At 43.4% G+C, this 26,663-nt stretch overlaps 1 protein-coding gene across 1 annotated transcript in view; it reads right to left on the reverse strand.

Annotated features, from left to right (window-relative positions):
- Positions 1-26,663, reverse strand: part of KIDINS220 (kinase D-interacting substrate 220kDa) — a gene marked incomplete at its 5' end in the record, with an annotated part of 107,722 nt that overhangs the window by 58,694 nt on the left and 22,365 nt on the right. Inside the window, 7 exons of the mRNA XM_018563019.1 lie at positions 8,985-9,147; positions 11,249-11,393; positions 17,403-17,491; positions 20,259-20,349; positions 21,546-21,686; positions 23,460-23,749; positions 26,176-26,327. Coding sequence (XP_018418521.1) covers positions 8,985-9,147; positions 11,249-11,393; positions 17,403-17,491; positions 20,259-20,349; positions 21,546-21,686; positions 23,460-23,749; positions 26,176-26,327 — 1,071 coding nt within the window. The remainder of the gene's footprint in view (positions 1-8,984; positions 9,148-11,248; positions 11,394-17,402; positions 17,492-20,258; positions 20,350-21,545; positions 21,687-23,459; positions 23,750-26,175; positions 26,328-26,663) is intronic.

Genomic DNA, 26,663 nt, shown 5'->3' on the forward strand with positions numbered 1-26,663 from the left:
CAACAACTAATCGACATAATCGATTATAATCGATTATTGAAAAAGTTGTCAACCTTTTCAATCATCAATTAATCGGCTACTGGTTAGTTGGCCCTGTTCACGGCTCCACACACCTTGCGCGCCACACCTCCTCAACCACCTCACGCTCGCCGCTGCCAGACCTGCCCGCATCCACACGGCGCACCTCCTCCCCGCCTCACGCTCACCGCCCTCCCACATCCACGATCGGCACAGGGATGCGGGGAGGAGGAGCAGGTGTGGGGGGATGACAATCGCCGATAGACAGGCCCTATCTCAGAAGCAAGTTGCTGGAAGACTGCTCAGGTAAGCCTGCACTTCCCTCCCCCCCCACATGGTGCTCTATAATGTATTGCTGGGATTTGTATTCCTCTATAGCTGATGGTACATTGTGCTGTATATTATAGAGAGGACTACAAATCCCAGCAATAGTACATTATACACTGTATGTATAATGTACTATTGCTGAGATTTGTTGTATCCCTCTATAGCTGGTGGTATTCTGCATTGCGCTGTATAGAGGATGTACAATAGTACATTATACAGTGCAATGCGGAATACCGTACAATAGTACATTATACAGTGCAATGCGGAATACCACCAGCTATAGAGGAGTACAACAAATCCCACCAATAGTACATTATACAGTGGTGCAATGTCAAATACCACTAGCTATAGAGCCTTGGTTCTCAACTGGTGGGTCGCGACCCCGTGTTCAGTGGGTCGCCACGTGCCTTCTACTTTTCTAGGTGAGAGGCTCCTCAGCCTCCCCCAAGTGCAACACTGTCAGTTCTCGCGCCAAGCAGCCATTTAAAATATGCTGCCCGGCACCGAGTGTCAGCTTGAGGTGGGGTGGGGTGGGCAATGGCCACACGGGAGTTCCATCCATACATGCATTGCTTACAGCTTACTGCCATGTAGAGGTGCCTGGACCGGAGTGATGTCACATTCTGGCTCCCGGCACCTCTACAAGGTGTGCAAGGGAGCTGTACAAGTGGATGCACATATGAATGGAGCTCTGTCACAGCACAGCAGCCCACACTGGACCCCAGGTTGTGGATCTACTCCATTTCTCATAAGGTGGGAAGGTCAAGTGGATAAGATTAAAAAAAAAAAACATTTTTGGAGTCTGTATGTGTGTGAGAATGTCTGTGAGTGTGTGAGATTGTGTCTGTGATTGTGTCTGTGATTGTGTGCATGTCTGTCAGTGTATTTGATGAACCCTCTGTACCACGCAACCTCACTTATTGAGCGTTCTGATGTGGGAGGTGCATTGCATTGCCATTCATTTGCATGGCACCACAGATGCATCTCTGACCCACAGTTCTATTGCCCGCATTGGAACGTGTGGTACTGCAATGCCGTGATTTCCATTGCAGTGCAACTTGGGTCACGACTTAATGACCGAGGACAAATGTGGGTCCTGAGGTTACACAGGTTGAGAACCACTGCTATAGAGGACTTCAAAACCCAGCAATAGTACATTATACAGCGCAATGCAGAATACTGCCAGCTATAATGTATTGCTGGAATTTATTGTACTCCTCTGTAGCTGGTGGTATTCTGTATTGTGCTGTATAATGTACTATTGCTGGGTTTTGTAGTCCTCTATAGCCGGTGCCATTCTGCATTCATTGCTATATAATTTTACACTTTCATTTCACTATATTGCACACCACACTTTTTTTTTCTTATTTACTTCCACCGCTCCAAGCTTGCTCCTGTGATGGACTACAATCTCAATACAAACTGGTAGTCCTATCACTGGAGCCATTTTTAACCAGTTGACATCCGCGGTGTTAAACCCCCTTCCTGGCCAGGCCATTTTTCAGTGTTTAGCGCTGCGGTACTTTGACTGACATTTATTCCGTCATGCAACGCTGTAAATTTTTTATCCGATTAACCGAACTCAATAAATCGGCTAACTAATCGATTTTGAAAATAATCGCTAGCTGCAGCTCTAAAAACCATTGCTTATTGCTGTTAAAAATGGGGGGGAAAAAACTGCAGAAACCATTGACGACCACCACAACTGTATCACAAGTCAGAAGAACACATCTAAGAACCGCCAGTTACTAAATGCTTGGCGAAATTAGATCTTGCATCATAAAACATTCTAATAATGTGTGGCTAGCACTGAATACAAGAGACCAGGCTATGCTACCGGAGGACAAAGCACATACATCTCTTAAAAGTTAGGGCAGACCTCTATGGAAAATGATCATTATGTAACTGAATCCCTACACCCAATGGGTTCTAACTGTGTCATATAGAACTAAATTTGCTTCTGTCAATTCAGGGACCTCCTCTTGGGGAGTTTTTTTTCGGGTTTTAGAGAGCAACTTCTTAACGAAAATAGCAACCAATCTAAATACCTACTAAAATCCTATTCTAGCGTCCCACCAACATATCTTCAATAAAGTCTCTTTCCAAAACGTTCGCTCTACTAGACTTCATGAGAGCTGTGTTAACAGCTAGCAGGTGAATGGAATAGCAGATAGTAAATGGGATTTCGAAGTATTGAATAGTAGAAATTATGAAATTAAAGTGCAATAAAGTCACTTTATTGTAGAATTAAGCGCAACCAGGAAGATGTTAGGCAATGTTTCAAGTGAAACTGGTCAATATACCAATCAAAAAGACTTTGCAGCAAGAGTGAGAGAACATCCACTAAGTGGCAATGACCTGCAAGTGTTTGAGTCACTTTTGCAGAGAAAAGTTAAAACTCTTTTGTGGGGTAACATATGCCAGACAGAGGGAATGAACCGTCTTGAGCCCTCACCAGCTATTTAGGGAATACTTGAAAGTAGTTTTGATACTGCTGCCCTCTGCCATAGTGAAACTGGTCTTGCCATGATGTTGCTCCCGTCTTGTGGACTCTCTAAAATCAATTGCTGGAGCTGGATCTCTTAGAAAATATTCAAGCAGCTGCAAGACCTCGTGCGACCTTAGAGCTGTTCTGAGATAGTCCTAAAGAAGACTATAACATGGTGGACTTTAGGACAGGAAGATCACTTTCAAGTGATGGAGGGGATGTGTTTTTGTATTTCACCCTTTGCTGTGACTTCCCACTTTCTTGATGGCTGCCCTAAATTCCATTATCCTATAGACAGGGCATATACACAAGGGTGATCCATCCCCTGATGAACAATAAGAAATGTTAAAATGCATCCTGAAGTCTAATAGGTAAACCTCAGCTTATAGGTAGTTAAGTCGGTCCAATAAAAACCCCCGTCTTTATTAAACAAGTCTTTTAGAAGGAAGGAACAAATCAGATTTTCTTGTAAAATAATTTTCAGCTGTACATTTGTTGTCAGAACAATCTGTCTTCTCGATGTGCTAGATGGAAGGAACACAAAATTTAACGAAGCAATGAGTAGGGGAAATTCGGAAAGGAAGCTGAGAGGACGAAAGAAAAAAATAAATAAATAAAAGGACTCACGCTGCAGGAGGATTTAACTATCCACTTTAAATGCTGTCATTTCCCATCTGCTCCGGGCAAGAGGCAAGGAGAAGCAGCAGACCTGCACAGACGGAGGCTTGATATTTATTTCACTAATGCCTCTCAGGCTAGAAATCCACAAGAAAATCCTGCTTAAACTTCTTACTTGCTAAACTGCCCAGAGGAAAAATATGGCTTCAGTTGGAAGATCGGCAAAAAAATAAAAAGAAGATTGGCCAACAAGTCCTCCTAACTACATAGAAAACCATTATACGTTTCTATATTAAATGCTAGAACTGAGCTTTGGTTTGATGACTGGACAGGTGATGTGCACACACCAGCCAATAACTGGGCCTCCCAACAGGTATACCTCCCTACAAGAATTCTTCGCTTCACCAATCTCACTTAGCTTCAGGCTGATGAAGATGGTCAGATACAGATACAAGATTCTTACATTCATTTTTTTTTTTACTTGAAATGTGCCATGAACTTGCTAAGAATTTGATTACTTTATAGAGCCAATTCCCTAGCACAGGCCCCCTTCCTCCTGGCATATTATAGTCCTCTGCTGGGAATGTCTAATTACGGTCTGTGCTGACCTAGCTCCTTAGCCCTCCCTTCCCACTCTACATAACCTTTTATGTAGCTGCGGGAGACAAGCAAAGAGCAATAGTATGGAGTGTCACTTAACCTCTTGCACCCGCCCGTTAAGAAAAAACGGAGGGACGCGCACGGGCAGGAAAGACCCGCTCGTTTTTACAGCCGTTAACGGCTGTTTCACATACAACCGATCGGTTGTATGGCGCAATTTTGTAGTCGTCTATGGCCAATTTTGGGTAATATAGTTTTTTGAGGTTTCGCGCGCGTGCGCAATTTTAATGCTTGACATGTTTGGTGTCTTTTTACCCAACGTGCCCCTGTCTTTTATATTTTACCAAAAAATTGGGTAATAATAAATGTTTTTGAATTTAGTATAGGGGAAAGTTTAAAAAAAAAAAAATGTCTGTAAGTTTTCCTTAATATAGTAAAAAATAAAACCCCCAGTGGTGATTAAATACCACCAAAAGAAAGCTCAATCTGTCCCCAAAAAAGGGTATAAAATTAATTTCAGTACAGCGTTGTATGACGGAATAAATGTCAAAGTACCGCAGCGCTAAACACTGAAAAATGGCCTGGATGGGAAGGGGGTTTAACACCCCGGACTTTAAGGCCCCGTTCCCACTGCGCGATATGCAAATCGCGCGTTTGTCGCGCGATTTGCATATTGCGCGACATCGCAAGATTTGCCGCGCGATGACGCGCTCAAGCTTGCATTGAGCAAGCTTGAATCGCGGCTAAATCCGCTCCAAAAAGGGTCCTGCTGTAGCGACACACGACCCGCGACAGCAGGACCCTTTGCACCATTGGATTGCATTGGAGCGCGATATCGCGGGAATTACCGTGCGATAAATCGCTCAATGTGAACGGGGTCTAAGTGGTTAAATGACAGCTCTGAGTCTGTAGATATCACATCCAAGATGGCGGCACCCAACAGCAGTCTCAGGGCGTTTAGAGGTCTACAAAAGGAAGGCTTTTACAAGTAAACATGTATAAAATATGATAACTGCACATTAAATCTAACAGGAAGATTGTTGTTAAGATGAATGGTCGGGTGATAAGGTCTCTTTAGGTAAATAATTAATAGTAAAGAAAACTGTAATAAAAAAGGAACCAAAAACAACCTAATGAAACATTAAGGATTTAGGGCTCAGTCACACTAGATGCAGTGCGTTCCGGCCCGATTTTGGCCAGAACGCACTGCCTTTTGCGGCCGGCTCACTTTTTAGTGGGGTAGGAGGGGGCGTGGCGGGCCATTCAAGTGAATGGCTCCGTAGCCGCGCCCTCCGGCCGCAATGCAATCCGCCGCACGGGATCGCAAGGCACATTGTGCCTGCGGTCCAGGCCTGTGCGGTGCGATCAAAATAGTGCTTATAGCATTTCGATCGCACCGCACAGGACCGGACCACAGGCACAATGTGCCTTGCGATCCCATGCGGCGGATCGCATTGCGGCCGGAGGGCGTGGCTACGGCACCATTCACCTTAATGGCCCGCCACGCCCCCTCCTACCCCACTAAAAAGTGAGCTGGCCGCAATGCGTTCTGGCCAAAATCGGGCCGGAACACACTGCATCTAGGGTGACTGAGCCCTTATTCTACTTCATGTTTTTATATTTTCATTAAAATTTATTAATTTTCATGTTCGGTTTTTAAAACTAATAAATCAGTGAACTGAAACTGCATGCAATTTATCAAGGAAAAACAAGCTTCCCCACAAAGTATAATGAGTGATCTTGTACACAAGCATTTCATATAACTTATAAATACTCTGAGTTATGCCGGTATTTATTGAGACATCGTAATAAACCAATTCACTCATCAGCAGATGAAACCAAGCGTACTGCCTCTATAGCACTTTATATCCTAATAAAGCAGCTCTTAGTTAATGTGAGTGAAAGCCATTGTGCTAGACTATACACAATCCACTCCATTCCATTACTGTTAGTATGGCATTGATTTTAAAGAGCGAAATAAAAGAGGATAGTCACCCAGCGTAGTACAACACTGCCACCTGCTGGGTGTGCACAGTGCTTCGCTTCTGTAAGAACACCAATACTTTATTGAAAACCATGTTAACATTCTTGCCAAAATGGATACAAAGTCATAAAAAAAAAAAATCCCAACATTTCCTGGACAAAAAGCTTCTACAAGCTCCCTCTAGTGCTGACCACAAGACCAAAATCCTTAGCAGCTGGTTGAAACATTTCTGCTGATGCTAAAGATAAGATGTGACAAAATACACTTCAATCTTTCCCTTCAACAGAGACCATATAACCAAATACTTGTTTTTTGTTGTTTGGTCACTTCACCAGCACACTAAGGAATCTGAAGAAACATGCACACGTATACAAACACACATATACACACTATATTGCCTTATAATATTGGGACGCCGGCCTTTTTTTACGCACATGATCTTTAATGGCATCCCAGTCTTAGTCCGTAGGGTTCAATATTGAGTTGGCTCCGCCCCTTTGCCGCTATAACAGCTTCAACTCTTCTGGGAAGGCTTCCACAAGGTTTAGGAGTGTGTCTATGGGAATGTTTGACCATTTGTGAGGTCAGGTACTGATGTTGGATGAGAAGGCCGGGCTCGCAGTCTCCGCCCTAATTCATCCCAAAGGTGTTCTATCGGGTTGAGGTCAGGACTCTGTGCAGGCCAGTCAAGTTCCTCCACCCCAAACTAGCTCATCTATGTCTTTATGGACCTTGCTTTGTGCACTGGTGTGCAGTCATGTTGGAACAGGAAGGGGCCATCCCCAAACTGCTCCCACAAATGAAATTGTCCAAAATGTCTTGGTATGCTGATGCCTTAACAGTTCCCTTCACTGAAACTAAGGGGCCCAACCCCTGAAAAATAACCCCACACCATAATCCCCCCTCCACCAAACTTTACACTTGGCACGATGCAGTCAGGCAAGTACCGTTCTCCTGGCAACCGCCAAACCCAAACATGTCCATCGGATTGCCAGACAGAGAAGCGTGATTGGTCACTCCAGAGAACACATCTCCGCTTCTCTAGAGTCCAGTGGCGGCGTGCTTTACACCACTGCATCCGACGCTTTGCATTGCACTTGGTGATGTAAGGTTTGGATGCAGCTGCTCGGCCATGGAAACCCATTCCATGAAGATCTCTACGCACAGTTGTTGTATCAATCTGAAGGCCACACAAAGTTATACAGTTTGTATGTATTTATACATTTTTCTTTCCCCCAGGTTAATATTTGAGTATAGACCAACTTTAAGATTCTGGGGTAAATGCAACCTAGTCTCCTAGGTAGAAAAATATGAACAGATTCTTCTGTAACATGATGATGGGTAGTGGAGGTAACAGGTGCTCTTTGTGGATTTCGGATGTCTGCTGTGTGCCCAGCCAATGCAGATAAAGAACAGTATGGCAGGTTTGCCACTCTATTCATAGAAGTGTGCTCAGCTAATGCAGGTCAAGCACAGAGAGTGACTGGTCTGCAGCTTCCCTGTCTTGGAATACCAGCACACAAAAGCTCTCTACATAAAAAATTATATTCAGTGCCCAGCCAATGCAAGTCAAGAACAGAGAGTGACCGGTCTGCAGCATTGCTGTCTGACGCACCAACACACTGAACAAGGAAGTCCTCAAGGCGAACTGCATTATCATCAATAGACAGGGGATTGGTGAATGGGAGTTTGCTTCTCACCTCCCTCACTCTGTCCTGAATACAGTAAGCCCCAAGACCAAGGGGAAAGGTGAACCAGGAGGGGGGTGGTTGCCACTTTACATTATTGCCCAAGTAATCAGATGTCTTTGCTACCACCCACAGTACAAAATAGATCAGCAGATAACATTTAAAGAGGAACTTAACACCCATATCTTCAAAATAACAACAAAGACACCTTTAGAAATGTTGCATCTCCCCCAATCTTCTGACATTGGTTATTTTAAGGGAAAATTAATATGTCTCCCTTTACATCCTGAAATCCTGGCACATGTCACCATGCACATCATCTCAAGGGAGGAAAATGCCTTTCCCTGAGATCTCATTAGATTACAGATGAGAGTTCCCAGCCATGCTCTGCTGATGTAAACTTCCCAGAGTACAACACTTAAGCACGATTACATAATTTGTGCCAAAGTGGGCCAGGAAGTGGAAAAAAGAAAATAGTAAAATGTTTGTTTAGCTACTGAATCTAAGATGAGTTCAGATCAGAGTGATATGCTGATGTGATTTGTAGGGAGTAAAGGTCCGCTTTAAAAGCAAGCTACTGCAGATGTTTGTTTTAAGCCTCTAAATTGCCTTGGCACAGTAGATGCAGTGGTAGCAGTGAAAAGGTTAATGTGCCACCCCAATGGGGCACAGAATATGTTATTAGCATTGTTGGTAGATGAGAATTGATGTAGTTGTTTTCCCTAAATCATTTTCCTATGGGCGTTTATATTTAGTTCACATGCTGCCATCTAGTGACTCTTTGTGGTAATGCACTTGTTTATGTTCCTTTCTCTAATATCCACGACACATTTCCTGTGTGTAATGCTCCACCCTTCTTCTTGTTGGTCAGTACTTCCTGTGTCATGGCCACAGCTAACAGGCCACATGTAACAGGGACACGTGTATTCTGCACAGTACGCTACAAAAGCATCATCTTTTGACCGCATAATACTGTAACCATTCATCGCTGTAATCCTGTTGTCTTCACGTTCAACGGTATTGGTGAGTTCAGCTATCTGATGAGGATTGTCCTCAGTGATTGAATCTGCTTATACAGGCCAGGCATAGATGTCTCAACAAGGGATAAGTCACTAGCACAACAATCGGAGTCAGAATAGTTAAAACAGTTGCGATCCTTGTGCTGAGGTGAAACCCAGTAATATGTACGGTGCAGCAATTCTGCAAACTCGGATGTTGAGCTTACCTTCCCCCTTACAGGACAAAAAGAAAAAACACTTACCTTTCATAAATGGTTTTCAGTGTGGTCTGATCATTAATGCCCTCCGTCTCTTCCAGGTAAAGGATAAGCCAGGATGTTCTATATGGCCACTGCTCTGTAAGGTTGATCCATGAGGCCAGCCTGTCCCAGTTAAAACTAATCTGGTTGGCTCGTAATAATCGTCCTGTAAATGTGACAAAGAAAAATGTCTAAAAAATATAAACATACGCAAATTGGAACAGTTTTTGACGTTCTGTTACTGATGGGCAGTCATCTCACAAGTTTTTATGTTATAGGATTTGGAACCTGTAGCCCAGTTTTGCAGTATGGAGTGTTTCTGATGCAATCATATGCAAAGAAGTGTTTCTGTTTCCCTGCATTATTCCAGTAAGGTAGACCAGCCTTTCTCAACCAGGGTCACCCCTGGGGTGCTTTCTGCCTTCCTTAGGAGGGCCTCAAAATTCTTGCACAACGTCTTTCCATTGTGCAGGCAGGTTTGCGATATGAAGTGGGCTATGCATTGTAAGAGGGGGAAATCCGATGTGAAGGGATGTGAAGGAGGTTATTGAGGTGAAGGAGGTAATGTGAAAAGGGGAGAATCTGATTTGAAAAGGCAGGGGTCCTGATGTAAAGGGGCCTCCCATGTGAAAGGGGGGGGGGTTAGAATGTGAAAGGCAGGGGTTCCATTTTGAAGGAAGGCCCTCATTTTAATGTATGCATTAAAAACAGGGAGGGGAATTTATCAAAACTGGAGCAGACAAAATTTGGAGCAGTTGCCCATGGAAACAAATCAGCTTCTTTCTTCAGCTTGTTCAGTTAAGATTTGAAGGTGAAAGAGAGGAGCGGATTGGTTGCCGGGCACAGCTGCTCCAGAGTCTATCTGATGCAGTTTTGAGAAATTCCCCTCAGGGATTTTTTAATACTACTTTAAAAGTGCAAGTTCACTTTCTAACAAAACATGAACAAATGAATTCCCTGACAGCACCCGCCACCTCCCCTGGCCACCACTGCACTTACTGTACATGTCAGAAATTCTCAGCAGCCGGTGTAGTGGTCCATACACCGTACATCAGACTGCCCTGCCCCACAGTATGAAATGCTCAAAAATGGCAAAAGCTCATTAGTCAGCATGGTCACATGACCACACTGACCAATGAAAAGTGCTTTTTACTTCTGGGACCTAGTCCCCAGCTCAGAAGCACTTCTCACTGGTCAACTTATTCATGTGATTGTGCTGAGGAATAAGCACTCGCCATTTGTGAGCATTATAAGCATTCCACACTGCAGGGCTGGGAAGTTCGGTGTACGAACTGCTACAATGGAGGCAGGGGCTTCAGACATGCGAGTGCAGTGGGGGCTGGGGGAGGTGGCGGTTGCTGTCAGGTGCTGTAAATTAATTTTTTCACAGTTTGAACTTACCCTTTAATAAGCATTTATCTAGGCTTGCTATCAATGTGTGTGCTTCCTAAAACCACGTACAAACCCTGTTTTACATCCCCCATTAGTACACAGCTTGCTGTACTTCCAGCTCCAACTGAGCATACTTGTTCCAGACCAGAGGCTCAAAGAACTGAGGATGATGCTGTTTTAGCACCTCTCTCTGGGTAGGTTAATAACACCTCCTCATTCACCATATTTATTCCCAGATAATGTTTGTACAAGTCATTCTGAATTGAGAAAGCTGGTTGGATGTCCAGTGAAACGTCTTCAAGAAAAATACAGCAAGTCCAGTTGCATTTACTTATTTTTTACATATATACCAGGACCTGGATGAATGAGAACCTTCACAGACATGAGGATGATGATGATAAATAATGCCAACCAAGCAACTATCATTTTCAGAAGGACAGGACAACAGAAGCAATCACCATACTGCCACAGTACAGGTTACCCTTAAGGCTGCACAGGCCAAACATAAAATAGAAATGGGCATGATTTGTATACCTTGCTGAGAGGCAGCCAAGGCCAGTTTCAAGACTGCAACTGAACGTTTGAATGTGTTCTCGATATGTAGTTCATCTTATAATAGCCGACTTAATTTAAAAACACAAAGAACTGGAAGCTGTGCACTTTGTACAATGACAAAAGCTGAAATGTCTCTAACATACTGTAGCTGGTGACCGCTGCACAACAGCACCGATTTGTCAGTGGAAATGTCAGCAATTTGTGCCCTTGTATATGTGTAGTCACTTTAACATGCGTACATGAAGAGAAACTTTTACATCATTCAAGTTCAAATCTATTTTAGGAGACTTCCCCACTCCGGCACCCCCTCACTTCATTACCTGTAACTGAAACAATATTTAACAATCTTCTCATTGTCTGGGGACTGATGTCACTGAACCAGTCCTCTGTCACTAATAGTTTGGTGAGGTCAAAGGACATCTGTCGAGTAACTGATCTCTGTATATGACGTCTTCGATAGGTATCCTAGGAAAAAAAAAAAATCATGTTAGAAAAAAAAAAGCAAAAGATTAGTGAAATGAATGAACTGCCCAAATTTTTTTAACTAAATAAAATAGTTAATGTGATTTTTGTACTTGCTGTAAAATCCTTTTATTGAAGCTTACACTAGAAAATGACACTACCAAACTGAATGCCAGCCCCCTAGAGGCGATAACCTCCCCCATACACCCCCCCAAAAAAGCGTACTCCAAAGACAGAACAAGAGCTGTGCCCCTCAATGGACTCAGAGAAAAGGCTATTACACCAAGTACAAAAGCCCTATTTTCTACATCATCCCTTGGAGGGACATAGCAGGATAGTAAGTAACCTAGAGACATACAAAAGTGGTCCAAATTGAAGAACGGCAAACTAAAACAGGAAAGTGGAGTAAACAATCCCTGAAAAGGATGAAAGGAGGTCCGTCCACATTGCTAAGACATGGGAAGAAAAGAGAACAAGACGTGTAACAATTTTGCACCCTTTGTGAGCTTTCCAACTCCATGACAAAGTCCTCAGACATCCCCCACCTCTGATGGAAATAACTGTAGCGCACCTTCATGTGTTCATGGACTTATCCGCAGGCTTGGATCCTTTGGTTTGCCATGAACATTAATGACCCCAAGAGCCTGAAGAAGTGGAAGAAGGCTTTTGGGCCCAGGAAATGGAACCCGATTGAGAGGAACGAAAGGGGTTTTGATGCAGGACAGGAAGGTGTCAACCAGCATCGTTAATCCTTAGCTTCTGCGTGCCTGGGATAAGCAAGTACTCTTACCCCCATTGCACTTTTAAGGATTTCACTCAGCAAACAGCCAAAAAAGCGGTCTGCTATGAAGGGAAGGCGTAACTAGGCCATCTAGTACTTAAGTGACATTAAAGGATACTTCCTACCCCCATGCTGGTGTATGCACTTACCTTAAGGCCTTGCTCACCCCAAGTGCGTTCCAGGAGCAGAGCAGTCACAGAACGGATCAAAACTGCGTCCAATGTATTCCAATGGTATTTTGGGCTCTAGTTCATACCGCAGCGCTCAGTTCCAGAGCATGTAAAAAAAACTGCAGCAAGCCCTATTTTACCTGCTCTGGAATGCATGCAAACACATCAAAAACACAAGCAAATGCCCTGGAACGCACTGAAAGCCCATTTTAAAAACACACACAAAAAAAAATGTTTTACCAAAAACGGCCCAACCCACTGCACTGCATGTGCAGAAACTCATGCAGATCTGGTCTGCATTTGGTGTGAACAAGCCCTAAATGATGCCTCTGGATCCAATCAACTTCTTCTTTCCTGCAGTTTTCAGGAGTCCCTCCAGCGCTGATCCAGTGCTGGCTCGTGTCCCTTCCTGTCCCACGGAGTCTATACAAGTGCACGCTGCCTGCATTGACTAACCCCGTGTCTTTTCACGTCTCCCGGCCGAAGATCTGTACTGCGCATGCGCCCGCCCCATCATCCTTTGCTGCCGCCCGAGATTTTTCAGACCTTCGCACAGGAGCGCGTGGCGGAGACACGGATAAGTTTAAACCTTTTTCAGAACTTTTTTTTTTCATGTTTCTGCATATATCTACTGCTTGCTAGTAGCAGATATATGCAAAAACTGCTGAGGGTTTAAATATCCTTTAAGCCAAAGTGTCCGGATGTGGATAAGGAGGAGGTTACCCGAGACTTAATCCAGCTAGCAACCTAGAGTGCCAGCAACCACTTACGGTATACATTTCACACAGGAAAATCTTGCGCCAACAAGTGTATTTGTTTGTTAGCACGCAAGCATTGGTGATGCTAGATGAATAGCCTGTAAGATCCTAGGTGAACAACACAAACCTCAAAGCTTTATAAATGAAAAGTGCCGTGAGATTGATATGTACATAAGATTTTTTTTTCCAGTGTATACAATATGTACAACAGTAACCAGTGGATTTCGACAATGATACAGAGTATCCAAAAAAACAAAACATATGCTATACACAGGGAAGAGGATAAGGATCACCAGAACTCAGCAATATCATCAAGTAGGTCCATTTATTTGTGACTTTGTCCAAATAAAATGGACCTACTTGATGATATTGCTGAGTGCTGGTGATCCTTATCCTCTTCCCTGTGTCTGCACGGCGCCATCCGTGGTCATCACTGCGAGCACCAATTTTCTTACGGTCCGGGAGCGTTGCGAGGAATGCGGACGGACTCTTTGTTCATTTACATATACTATACACAACAACTATGAAGCAGTCTCAAGGAAGTTGAATTTCACGCAAGTCCTTCTTAAGAGACATTGATGTATGTAATTCACTTCACACAGGGAAAATAGGATTATGTGCAACAGATTTGCAAGTAGTGTGTCCACCACCGGATAACAAGACACCTTGTGCGTCCCAAATGGAATGCAGCTCACCTTATACACAAATCCTCATGCAGGGTTTGAGGGCGCTGCTCCCCCTTTGATGAGGTGGGGATCTACGCCCCACTATCCAGAGCTGTCTCCTATTTGCTGTCCTTCCAACAGTGTTCTCCCAGCACAGCGCTAATATGTTGTTATCGCTCAAAAATAGCGATCACAGCGAAGTGGATGAAGACCATAGTGCTCACTGTGTTTTGCAAAAGATCCCTTTATTAAAAAGCTACTCACATGAACGGCGAATAAAATCCGACTGAATAACAAAGAATGGAAGCCAAGAATAGAAGCATTTCCTTTTCATTTGTAAAGGAACCACTTAGGGGAAAGGAACTGTTGTCTGGGCTTATAGAATCTTCGAAGATGAAAACACTGAATAGTGGATGATGAAGAAAAAACCTTGCTGGAGCATTTAGGTCCATGATGTGGGAAGGAACAGGGGAATGTTACGGCCTTGATTAGAAAGAACACAGTTTCCTTCTATGTTGGTGAAACAATTTTTTACTGGAATTCGGCTGGTGGAATCTCTTCTTCTAAGGAATCCCAGGAGTCCTCCAGTGGGTCCATTAGTAATCTCTGCTTTAAATTACGATGGAGAAGGCGGTGGTGGACAATTCAAAACCCTGCCATCAGGGGGCACCACTGAGACATAAAACCTTGCATAACTGAAGAAAACGCCTCATTTGTAAGACAGGAAGAAGAATAAGATGCCCGAGGTGAAAAGGGGGGAGGGGTCAGAAATGGCTGCTGACACCGGTGGATTCAACTGGGATCTGTAAAAAACACAGAAGGCACGATCCTCCCCAGCGCCCAGCTAAGCCCTGCACATAATGCAATTTAGGTCCTGATTATCCTTTCGTTTGGCTACACATCATGCTAACAATTAATTAGTCAAAAAGACTACATATCTCCTCCCATTCTCCAAAGTGACATATTACTTTAGTCTGTTGACTGAGATGAAATTGCTGTATCCCTACTGCCATACCAATACAAAGGAAGGAATGTGCCATAAAATCCTCTTAGTGAAGAAAAGATGGCTCTGGGCACATACATGCCGTTACCTTCACAAGCATGTTTCACCAAAAGCAGAGAGGAAGAAGGCAGCAGGAAATGTAAAATGATGTTTGGGCATAAATCGTGCACTGATGCCAGAACAAATACAATACCCCCAATACCAATGAACAAGTTAGGCCACCATTAAAAAGGTATACACAAGTCCAGACCGTGGTCTTCTATACCCCTGAAGCAGGGACCAGTCAGCTACAGCTGCTTCTGTGGCAAGATCCACACACACTCAATGCCTCAGGTACCCAACACAGCATAAGGCCTGCTTTAGACACTCAGAACAAGCCAGCATTCAGAGATGGTGACAGGCAAAGCAGCCACAGCTCTGATCTTGACGACTCTGCAAGAAACACCGAGGTGTACTGGACTGGTCCAGTGCTGGTTGTCACTGCCATCTGCAGGAGCGTCAAAGAGAAAACACCAGTATATTTAATGAACTTGGAAAACCTGGGCTCTTTGACCCACGGGTCTTCCAGGATTTCCAATATCCAGCCTGAACCACTAGAAGAAACACCCATCCCCCTGTTAACAGCAGGAACAATCTTCCAGTTTAAGCAAAAAAAAATATAGCAGAAAGGAAGGAAACATCCATTGCCCCAAGGATGCTAAGCAAAACTGAGCAGGAGGGAGGTGGTAGGAGCTATAGACTCTAGGGGTCTGGCCTTCAGTTTTTTATGTGCTTAGTATTCATTTCTCCTGTTGGCGGCAATATAACCCTAGGTTTCTTACTATTAAGCTGTGTCACTCAATAAATGATAAAGAAATTAAAAAACCTAAATGTTTAAAAAAAGAAAAAGCATTGTGTCTCAATGCTAAACTTTAACATGGAGCTGTCTCCCACAGTACTTCCCTGCCACAGGAAGTCCTTAGTCTTCTGGGTGGAATGATGGTCAGTATCATTCAGCCCACATCCTCAGAACTCAGCTTGTGACTGGACAGTGAAGGAGAAGCAGCACAGTGATCAGCTCATCTCTCTGTCACTCTTTCTCCTCCTATCTGTATGCTCCCTTTCAACACATTAACTGATTGGCTTCTCCTGGTGTTTCTTTCCATCCCACTTCACAATTCTGTATAGTGGGTTGCAGAAGGCTGATCACTCACATTCAGGTGCTAACACGGCTTCCATTTAAAAAATCTGCTCATTTGTATTGTTTACATCTCCCTAGAGTTCAGCTTCAAAATCTTTTTTTCTTTTAAGATACAGCGGGGAAGGATAAGGAATCCTGTTCATTTGTTACTGCTATACCTGGCTTTGTTTAGGAGGTTTCCCCTTAGTTCCTGTGCTGACGACAATAGTTTCACTGGACAGAACTTGAGGGAAAATCCTCAACAGTGACACAGACAGATGGTTCTAGCCTTCCAATGCTCTACGAAAGAAACACATTTGTATTTGTCTGTGTTGCTGTTGAAGAGTGCCCCTCCCTTCCGGTGTGGTAAAATGTTAGGACAGGAAGTGAGGGAAATCTCTCACTAACACTCTAAAAAATTTGACAGGCGCTCAAAACCCTTCTCCACTCTATTTAAAAAAAAAAAAGTTTTGACTAAACATACACTTTAACCCCTTAATGACTAGTGACGATTATAGGACGTCAATTGGCATCAGGGCCATATCCAACAGAGAAGCAGTCGGGACTCTGTTTAAAACTTGTAAAGCTGATTGTCTGCTTTACAGTAGAAGCGATTCTGGCGGCTCAGCTGCCGCCAAATCGCTTCTACGGGCCTGCCTGGGACTGCACCTTTTTTTCCAAGAGCTCAATCCCCTTGCATCTCACATCTCTGAGTCTGGGAAAAAGGGTTCCCAGCAAAACAGGTTCTCAGTTTGTCATTGCCATTCAGAAATAAAAATTCCAAGAACCAATGTCCGTTATAATGTAATATTGTGAAAGCTAAATGGTGTGTAGTGCAGTTTAAACAAGTTATAAGGGGATAAAATATTACTTCTTCTAAATACGCATTAAAAACAGGCTGCACAAATCACAAATTTCCTTTCTGGTAAACTACTTGCAGACAGCCAGACCTTCTCAGTCTTTGATTTTCCAAGTTTCTAGTGCAGCAGGTTTTTATTTTCATTAATGCCATAAGAAAGTCAATGCAGCCCGGGCTACGTCCCAGCCAACATTACTTTTCTAAAATGGTCACGATAGAAAATATAATAAACCTTCGGCATCAGCCTCTGGAAATCCAACACAATTCTGATTTCCCCATTCCCAAAAACTGGACTATAATCTGGCCAGCATGGTCATCGGCCCGGGCTACAAGTAATGAGAAGAGCAGGGTTTGGTCAGGCACCATATTTCCTATGTTTGAAGAACACACCGACTTTTCAGCCATCTAGGCAAAGGATTTGCTTTCCAAGTGTACTTAAGAATAGGACGTGTGCTTTTATTTATCCATCATTTAATGGTTGCAAGCTTTCCTTTTCTGAGAATTTTACAGGTGGGCATGTCCGATGTGAGGAAGAGTAACATAAAATAAAGATGTCCAGCTGCAGTGATATTGTAAACTGTATGCAACAGCCTACAAATGGCTAACTGTCTCCTTACCCGTCTGTTTAAGGCTGTTTTGCTGCCAAGTTTTGCGGTTTCAGCAAGACTGTGCTGTGACACCCGACGGTCCAGGTCCTCATGGCCACCTAAAAGGGGAAAATATGTGTATATTTTAAGGCAGCAAATCTTTCCAAGACATGTAGAACACCACAAGTACACACATATACAAATACACTCCCTGGCCGCTTTATTAGGTACACCTCTTCAACTGCTCATTAACACAAATATCTAAATCAGCCAACCACATGGCAGTAACAATACATTGAGGCATGTAGACAAGATGGTCTTCTGAAGTTCAAACCGAGCATCAGAATGGGGAAGAAAGGAGATTTAAGTGACTTTGAACATGGCATGGTTGTTGGTGCCAGACGGGCTGATCTGAGTATTTCAGCAACTGCTGATCTACTGGGATTTTCATACACAACCCATCTCTCAGATTTACCAAGAATGGTCCGAAAAAGAGAAAATACCCAGTGAGTGTCAGCTCTCTAGGCAAGAATACCTTGTTTATGTCAGAGGAGAATGGCCAGACTGGTTCAAGCGGATAGAAAACAGTAACTCAAATAACATCCGAGGTCTGCAGAAGGACATCTCTGAACACACAACACATTGAACCTTGATGCAGATGGGCTACAGCAGCAGCAGATCACACTGAGTGCCACTTCAGTCAACTAAGCACAGGAAACGGAGGCTACAATTAGCACAGGCTCACCAACATTGTAAAATAGAAGATTGGAAAAACGTTGCCTGGTCTGACGCGTCTCGATTTCTGTTGCGACATTCGGATGGTCGGGTCACAATTTTATGTAAACAACATGAAAGCATGGATCCATCCTGCCTTGTATCTGTATCGGTTCAGGCTTGTGGAGCTTCACATCATGGATGTGCAGCCGACAAATCTGCAGCAAATGCGTGATGCTATCATCAGTATGGACCAAACTCTCTAAGTAATGTTTGCATCACCTTGTTGAATCAATGCCACGAAGAATTAAAGCAGTTCTGAAGACAAAAGGGGTCCAGTACTAGCAAGGTGTACCTAATAAAGTGGCCAGTGAGTGTCTCAATGAAACACTAGGCACAGCACTGCGGAACAGAAGTTAGTCCTGTTGCCTTGCAGTGCTTTGATTTCATTCCCACCAGAAGTCTATAGGACTTAAGAGTTTTAAACACTCAGCTTTTTTTGCATATATCTACTGCTAGGAAGCAGCAGATATATGCAAAAAGTTGGAAAAAAAAAAGAGGAGTCAGCGCTGGATTGGACACCCGCCGCAGCGCTGAAGAGAAGGCTGAAAACATCAGGAAAGAAGATCGGATTAAGAGACATCATTTAAGGCAGAGCTTTAATTAATGTTGGGGTGAGGTGAAAAAAAAAGTTGCCTTTAATGTCACTTAATGTCAGCAGCCTCAAGTGACACTCCATAGCACGTGTCAAACTCAAGGCCCAGGAGTCGAATCCGGCCCACCAGGCCATTTCCTAGACTTCTACTTTCAGATCTAGGTATTAAGTTATTACTAAAACCAGTGATAATCGAATGCAGAGGCACTTATGATAAAGATTAGATACATTTATATACTCTTACAGATAGCTTTCGAGAGCAACCATAATGTTGATGCGGCCTTTGACACCCCTGCTCTATAGTATTGCCCTTTGCTTCGCCCCTCGGCGGCTACATAAAAAGGTTAAATAGGGGGGACTTTTTTTGCATATATCTACTGCTAGGAAGCAGCAGATATATGCAAAAAGTTGAAAAAAAAAAAAGTTTAACAGCGGTTTAAACTTACCTGTGTCTTCCCACGTACGTTCCTGTCCAAAAATGTGAAAATTCTCGGGTGGCCGCAAAGGATTTTGGGGCCCGCGCATGCGCAGTTCACATTTTCGGCCGGGCCGCGAGGAGGCACACAAGGTAAGTCAACGGGCGCATGCACACGCATGCAGAACCCGTGGGACAGAAAGTGCCAGCAAGCCCAGAGGAGTCAGCGCTGGATTGGACACCCGCCGCAGCGCTGATGGCAGTGATTTCAGGATGGAGAGTGGGGAGCAGACCGGAGAATGTTGATAGCAAATTAATAATAAAAAAATTAGTACAAAAATTAAAAAAAACAATTAACCACTTGAAGAGCGTGGTGTTACACCCCCTTCCTGACCAGGCCATGTTTCAGTATTCAGTGCTGCGGTACTTTGACTGACGTTTATTCTGTCATGCAACGCTGTACTGAAATCAATTTTATACCATTTTTTGGGGACACATAGAGCTTTCTTTTGGTGGTATTTAATCACCACTGCGGTTGATTGATGGCCCTAAAACTATTGCTCATGATCCGACATTCGCAGTGATATGCAACACATACGGTGCAAATGTCATTTTCGCATGTAGGCGCACCCAACACCCGTTTGTGTGTATATGTAAGCTTTTTCTTGGTTTGTTTTTCAAGATCACATAAATGAGTTTGTTTTTTTCCTCCAAGTACATGTTTATAGGTTGGCAACTGTGATGGAAAAAAAATGAAACGTCATCACTTTGTTAGCTCTGTCACAAAGATAAATGACAACCCCTTTTAATGTATTCACCAATCCTAAGCCACTATCGTAGTGGAGGCAATCTGCATAAAGTGAATAAAATGCAAGTATCTTCATCAATAAATTGGTTATTTAGTGTATAATCCCCCAGCAGGTGGCACTGAGGAAAATAAGTGCTAGTACTGTGCTGTCCTCCTGCAGGAAGGTCAGTGCCTAGGTGACAGCCGGTGCTTACTGGTCCTCTGTGTAATCAAACAGTCCATTACGCAGGAGATATACAGCTCAATAAACAACCTGCTCCCATAAAACAGACACAGACTAGCAGGATGTATTGCCATCATTTATTTCTGCTTCGTTCATGGAGCGCTCTCGTCTCTGGCTATGGCAGCCCTCCGGGGCAAATTCACAAGCTGCTTGTAAAACCTCCTGCAAACGGCAATCATTATAGAAATAATAGTCATGTAGATCATTTGTGGAACTTCCAATGCAGTTAATTATGGCTGTAAAAGTGCTACAAAACAGCGGTGAGACAGCATTCACAGCACCGCGAATGAACGGGCTTTCAGAGCCTGTAATTAAAAGGCAATGTTTCCACTAAGTGTTCAGTGCCATCGTTTGTTATCTAGCATCATTCCATGCCATTTATTCGCAATTCAATGTGGAGCATATTTATTCTTCACCTAAAAGGAGAACTCCGGCAAAAATACTAAAAAGCCAATAGCCCAAGGATTACTAACATTTATGACTTGGCTCTTTGCATTTTCACATTATGTTCCAGCATAGAAATACAAACTCAGACCATTCAAAATCAAGACACATGGCTGCCATGTATGCCAACAATTACCCCCTCTCAATTTTTTATTTGGAAATTTGAGAGCTCAAATTTAACACAGAGAAGGGAATTTATCAAAACTGGAGCAGACAAAATCTGGAGCAGTTGCCCATTGTAACCAATCAGCTTCTCTCTTCAGTTTGTTCAGTTAAAGTAGTATTAAGGTCTGGACGTTTTTACCTTTTTTACCTTAATGCATTCTCTGCATTAGGATAAAAATAGCCCAGCACCCTTTTTCTCCCGCAGCCCCCCCCAGCACAGGGAGGATACTCATGGCAGAGGAGCCATAGGCACCTTCTGCCATCAAAGAGAGACGGGGCATGGACTGCCACAGGTCTGTGTCTATGGACGCACACAGCCACTGGGGGCACGAGCACGCATGGATGCCTCCATTAGAACTATGGTGGCACCCGTACTGGGGGCGGGGGGAAGACTGCTGCGGGGACCCACTAGAAAACGAGGAATTAAAAACTTTGAAAGAAAGACGGCAACAGCCTCCAGCAAAGGTGGGTCTCCTTGTTGGAAATATATATATTTTTTTAAGGAGGCTTTAATATCACTTTAAAGGTTTGAGAAGCTCCATATTTTGTCTGCTCCAGTTTTGATAGATACCCTACATATTGGTCAAGTATGCCTACAAATAGCCAATAACCTACAACCCTTTTTTTTTTGCTGACAGAAGCCTCTTGCTGATAATTGTGACCAAACTTACCCGATATGTCAGCAACATGCAGTAGAGTGGATTCGCCATAAAATGTATTAAAGGCAGACAGAAAATTAGGGCACATACCGTATCCAGCATTTGAAGGACCTTGTCTTGCTCACAGGCATCCAGCCCATCGATGATCACAACGAGTCTTGTCTGGTTCTGTGTGAAACTGTCGATTGTCTTTGTCATTTTAGCCATCAGTTCTACTTCGCATTTCAGAACCTGGAACCGAACATTTACACGGACATTAAGATGGCAAAACAGAAACCACCTGTGGTTTATAGATAATCTTGACACTTGATCGATAAGAAGGCAAGGCAGAATGGGACCTTTTACACCTACAATAGCTAGAGCACCACAGAACAAGTTACAGTGAAGCTAAAATCAGGAACAAAAAAATAAATCATTCAAGTACCCCAACTCATAACAAAAATGTGTCTTATTTGTGTATCACTCGGCTATAGATCGTGAAATCATCTCTGAATTGGTGCGGACACTGTCCTTCCTTCTGGAGGGTGGCTACTTTTGTTCCCCATGGTCCGTGTGTGTGTTGTAAAGTAGCCACCACTCCAAGCTTGATCCTGTGATGGACTACAATCTCATGTTTAGTTTACTAATTTTTATTGAAGTTATAGACTATCTTAGACCATCACAGGAGCGAGCTTCCAGCGCGTGTGCACCTTTCAGTGTCGGCATGAATTCAGAGATGATGTGAGGATCTATAGCCGAGTGATACACAAATAAGATACAGTTTTGTTAATGGTTAAGGTACTTCAATATATTTCTTAGATTTAATTCCTGAGTTTAGTGGCACTTTAAGGTTTAAGTAATATTTTCTCCACTATAATGGTTTTCTTTTTTCTACCATTTCTGCTATCTATGCTACATCACCTTATTTGCACCCATGCACCTAAAAAAGGAAAAAAAAAAAAAAACCCCTAAATTTCCCGTGGGAGTCAGTTTCAGGTTTTCCAATAGACTGTAGACAGTTTCTTTCAAAGTTTTTTTTCCCTGTAAACCATGTGAATGGCATGAATGACAGCCACAAGCATGACTTCCAGAGGCAGATGTAGGATGGAATTTGTAGTTTCACCACATCTGCTGTGCTGAGATTGCCTACCCTTTGTTCTAAAGTATAGTTCAGCATAATTCTTGCAGCTGTAATCAGTCGGCATTGTCAACAGGGTATGATATCATTACAACAGTCACTCAAGAGCAATATCTGGAGTAGTGTAGACTCTCAACCAGCTGCTTTCCTGCTCTTTTTCCTCATCCATACACTAGTTACAAACCTTGAAGAACCCAAGACCCTGCCCAGAATATGCCCATATCACACAAGGGTAAACATATTAATAATTAAAGCTTACATTATTTTTTACTATTTCTACGGGGGATGTGAATACCTTCTGTGATGCTTCTCAATGTGCACAAATTCTTCTTTCCTCTTAAATAATGAGGTAGCACAGCGCTGGCCTCGCTTTCCTGTGTAAGGTTGGCTCCCTCGCATAAGGGGTCCAATGGAGCCACCTGTTGGTGCTGTATTGACGCTCCCTGCGCCGCCAGGCATAGGCAGCATGGGAGCATTGTGTACAGTGGCTTATGTGCAACACGCATGAGTGATGGGCTATGAATCATGGGACATATAATCCCGAAGAAGGGGATCAGAGGGTGAAGAAAGTAATAAAAGTGCACACACCCCCACCACCTGACCGGAAGTTCATACAAACTCTGCACGGGGACCTGAGGTCGCTGCTATGCAAGTAAAAGTGAGTGTTCCAGGACATTATTAACAGAAACATTGAAGATTCTCAGCTGAATTCATTATAAAATGATTACATTAACACCAGAAGCCAACTACACAATTGAAATTGGACATCGCAGAACCACATGTTTCTGACCCTCAGCCACCAAGTTCAGTTTTATGTAATGGTGCTATAGACCATGTGACCTAAATAGCAAAACAAATGGTATACTAAAGATTGGTAATGGCAGTACCTTCATGAAGCCCTCACTCTTCAGCCTGTGTAGTCTGGAGGCCGCACTATGAAGGCGTTTTCTCTGTGAGTTCAATATGGAGTCCATCACTTGCCACCATGTGAGACAATTCAGAACCAGCACCAGGCCAACAACACAAGCCACGGCTATCAAAATAGCATTCACCGTCATGTTTTTGGCATCCACTTTGAAGATTGCCAATAAAATAACTCCAGTGAAGATGCAAGTCATGATGAAGATGAAAATGACAAAGGATGGAAGGCAACAGGTCTTCTTCCATTTCTTCTTCCCTGAAACATAGGAAGGGTCATTAACAAACTGTGTTTTGAAAGGCAAAGAAACTCACAGACATTCTATACAATACCCAGGGGCCTGGCATTTAGAGATCAGACAAGTGCAAGAATTCACTCTATACATTCTACTTCCAAACTGGGAGAAGGGGCACAGGAGGTGTATATATGGACACAACATAGCTGGCAACCAACACCCATCAACAAGATCAACACAACAGCAACCGAGATGAACAAGTACCATTCAGAGAACCTCATTCAAACGTTATTTTATTGCAGGTGCAGGCTAGTGATGGCATTTGCTTGTTAAGGTGCCCATAGACTGGATAATTGTTAGTAGAGAAAGTGGTCTTGTCTTTTAACAACTGGACGATGTATGAAAGTTATAAATCCAACAGATATACAAGCATACAGGGAATATGCTATTATAATATACTAGCAAACGGTTGGGAATATAATACTTTTAGATTGTAAGCTCTCACGAGCAGGGGCTCAAAGCTCTCGTCTTATTGTATTGTAACTGTACGGTTTCCATTTAGGCCCTGTGCAGACCTGAGCCATCCGGGACAGGCGCCCCGGGATCGCGCAGGCATGCACAATTGCAGACAGCGATTACAACGCAGCCCCATTGATTTCAATGGGGTACATCCGCACGCCAAATGCAGAAAAAAAGGTGCGTGTACCTTTTTTTTGCAATACACGACACGTGGCTGTTTTAGCTGCGATTGTGTTCCGATGCACGGGGCGGAATCGTGGTGGGAAACAACTGGGGTGCCATTAGTAAATAATAGCACCCACAGCACGATTGTCTGTGGTGGGCTACTTCGTGACCGCGCGTCATGGTGCACGATTGTCGCGTGATCACAGATCGCCCAGGTGTGCACCAGCCCTGATTTCGCAAACTGTTGTCATGGAGTCCAGGAACAACAGAGGTAGTGCTGGGGATGTAGGCGATGGGGTAAGGCTTTGTTGCCAGGGACTGTTTGAACAAGGAAAAGGCATAGTGGAGCCGAGCTTCCAAATAGACTAGTCAGTGGAGATAAGGACTGATATTTGGTGTAGCACACTGAATAAATGTGAGGGATTATCACACTGAACATTATGTCTGGGCATGGAGGAGTTCTTACACATGTGCTGGAGAATGGCTGTTGTGTGGTAAATATACATGCATTGGGTACTTGCATGCGGGAGATTAATGCACACAGACACAAGAATAGGTGCAGCACATATATTGGATGAGTGGCGATACCCTAAATGAGGCAGGTACTGGGTGCTGAGGGGTTAAAATTACACTAAACGTAGGAGATAAATCTTAAAAATACATTCAAGTCCCTTAACTATTCACAAAAAACGTATTTGCGTATCACTCGGCTGTAGACCCTCAAATCATCTCTGAATTGGTTCTGACACTGTCCTTCCTTCTGGAGGGGGGCGACTTTTGCTCCCCATGGTCCCTGTGTGTGTTGTAAAGTAGCCAACGCCCCATCCTCACTCCTGTGATGGACTACAATCTCAAAACAAATTAGTAAACTAAACATGAGATTGTAGTCCATCACGGCAGCGAGCTTGGAGCGATGACTACTTTACAACACACACAGGGACCATGGGGAACAAAAGAAGGCACACTCCAGAAGGAAGGACAGAGTCAGCACCAATTCAGTGAGGATTTGATGATCTACAGCGGAATGATGCACAAATAAGATACATTTTTGTAAATAGTTATGGTAACTGAATGCATTTTTAAGATTTAACTCCTGAGGTTAGTGTCACTTTAACCTATATACATGGGGAAAGCACCATGTGTGTGCTGCAGGAGGGATATAGGGGAAAGAGCAGTGTGTGTGCTGGAGGTAGGACATCACTGGAGAAAGACAAGTTTGTGTGCTGGGGGTGTGATGTCACTGGAAAAGAATCGGGAGCAAATTATAGAACATATAAGCGTGAAGTATGTATTATGCCCTCCTATTATCCCTCCAATTTTCCCATGAATGCTATTGCATGTGAATGCTATAACAAATACCATGGTCTTCACTATTGGTGGCCAAAAGTGCTGCAGAACAGAACGTTGTTCAGTAGCTTCACTACAATTGCCCGTTTTAAAATATGTGACTCGTTACAAAGTTACTGCGAATGGAGAGTGAAAGAATGCTTCCTCCTGCCCGCAGCAGACTGATGGCATCATTGCACCCTAGGAAAGTCACTTGAATGAAACTTATAATTTTTCAAAAACGTTCTAATTTGATACTAAAATGTATGGTGTATAGTGTGACCTAGCAGGAATGTGTTCACACAGACATGTAAAGTAACTAACAGGTCCACTTTAACCACATAGTTTTTAAAACACATGTATTTTTGTGACATCAGGATGAGCTTTTTCACACAAACAATCCTTATTGCCAGTAAATGTGTCATAATAGAATAATTACCTTGGGTTTCTTCGGTCTTGAAGACCCTAAAAAGTCGAGTTGCTAGAAAACCAAACTCTCTCTCACATGCATCGGAGAGAGTGGCGATCATTTCTGCCATGGAGGTCTCGCCACCAACACTAGAGAGCCTATTATAATCCGTAAAAAGGAACCTGAAGAAACAGATGAAAATACACACTGGTATGAAAACTGTAATGGAGATTACCAGTAGAGAACAGGAATCACCAGCACTCAATAAGTCGTTTTCGGGAAAAATACTTATTGAGTGCTGGTGATTCCTGTTCTCTACTGTTGATGTGCACGGTGCCATCCGTGATCGTCACTGCAAGCACCAATACTACCATTTGGGCCGGGAACGCTGTAAGGAGTGCAGAGGTACTCTCTATTCTCTACCGTAATGGAGATTACACACAGTCTACAGCTCAATCCATCGGGCACAAAAATGCTGCAGGTATGTCTCACTTCTGTATCAGAAGTCAAATAATTAC

Source organism: Nanorana parkeri, unplaced genomic scaffold, assembly GCF_000935625.1.
Source record: "Nanorana parkeri isolate BGI_ZX_2015 unplaced genomic scaffold, ASM93562v1 scaffold623, whole genome shotgun sequence".
In the NCBI taxonomy this organism is placed as follows: Eukaryota; Metazoa; Chordata; class Amphibia; order Anura; family Dicroglossidae; genus Nanorana; species Nanorana parkeri.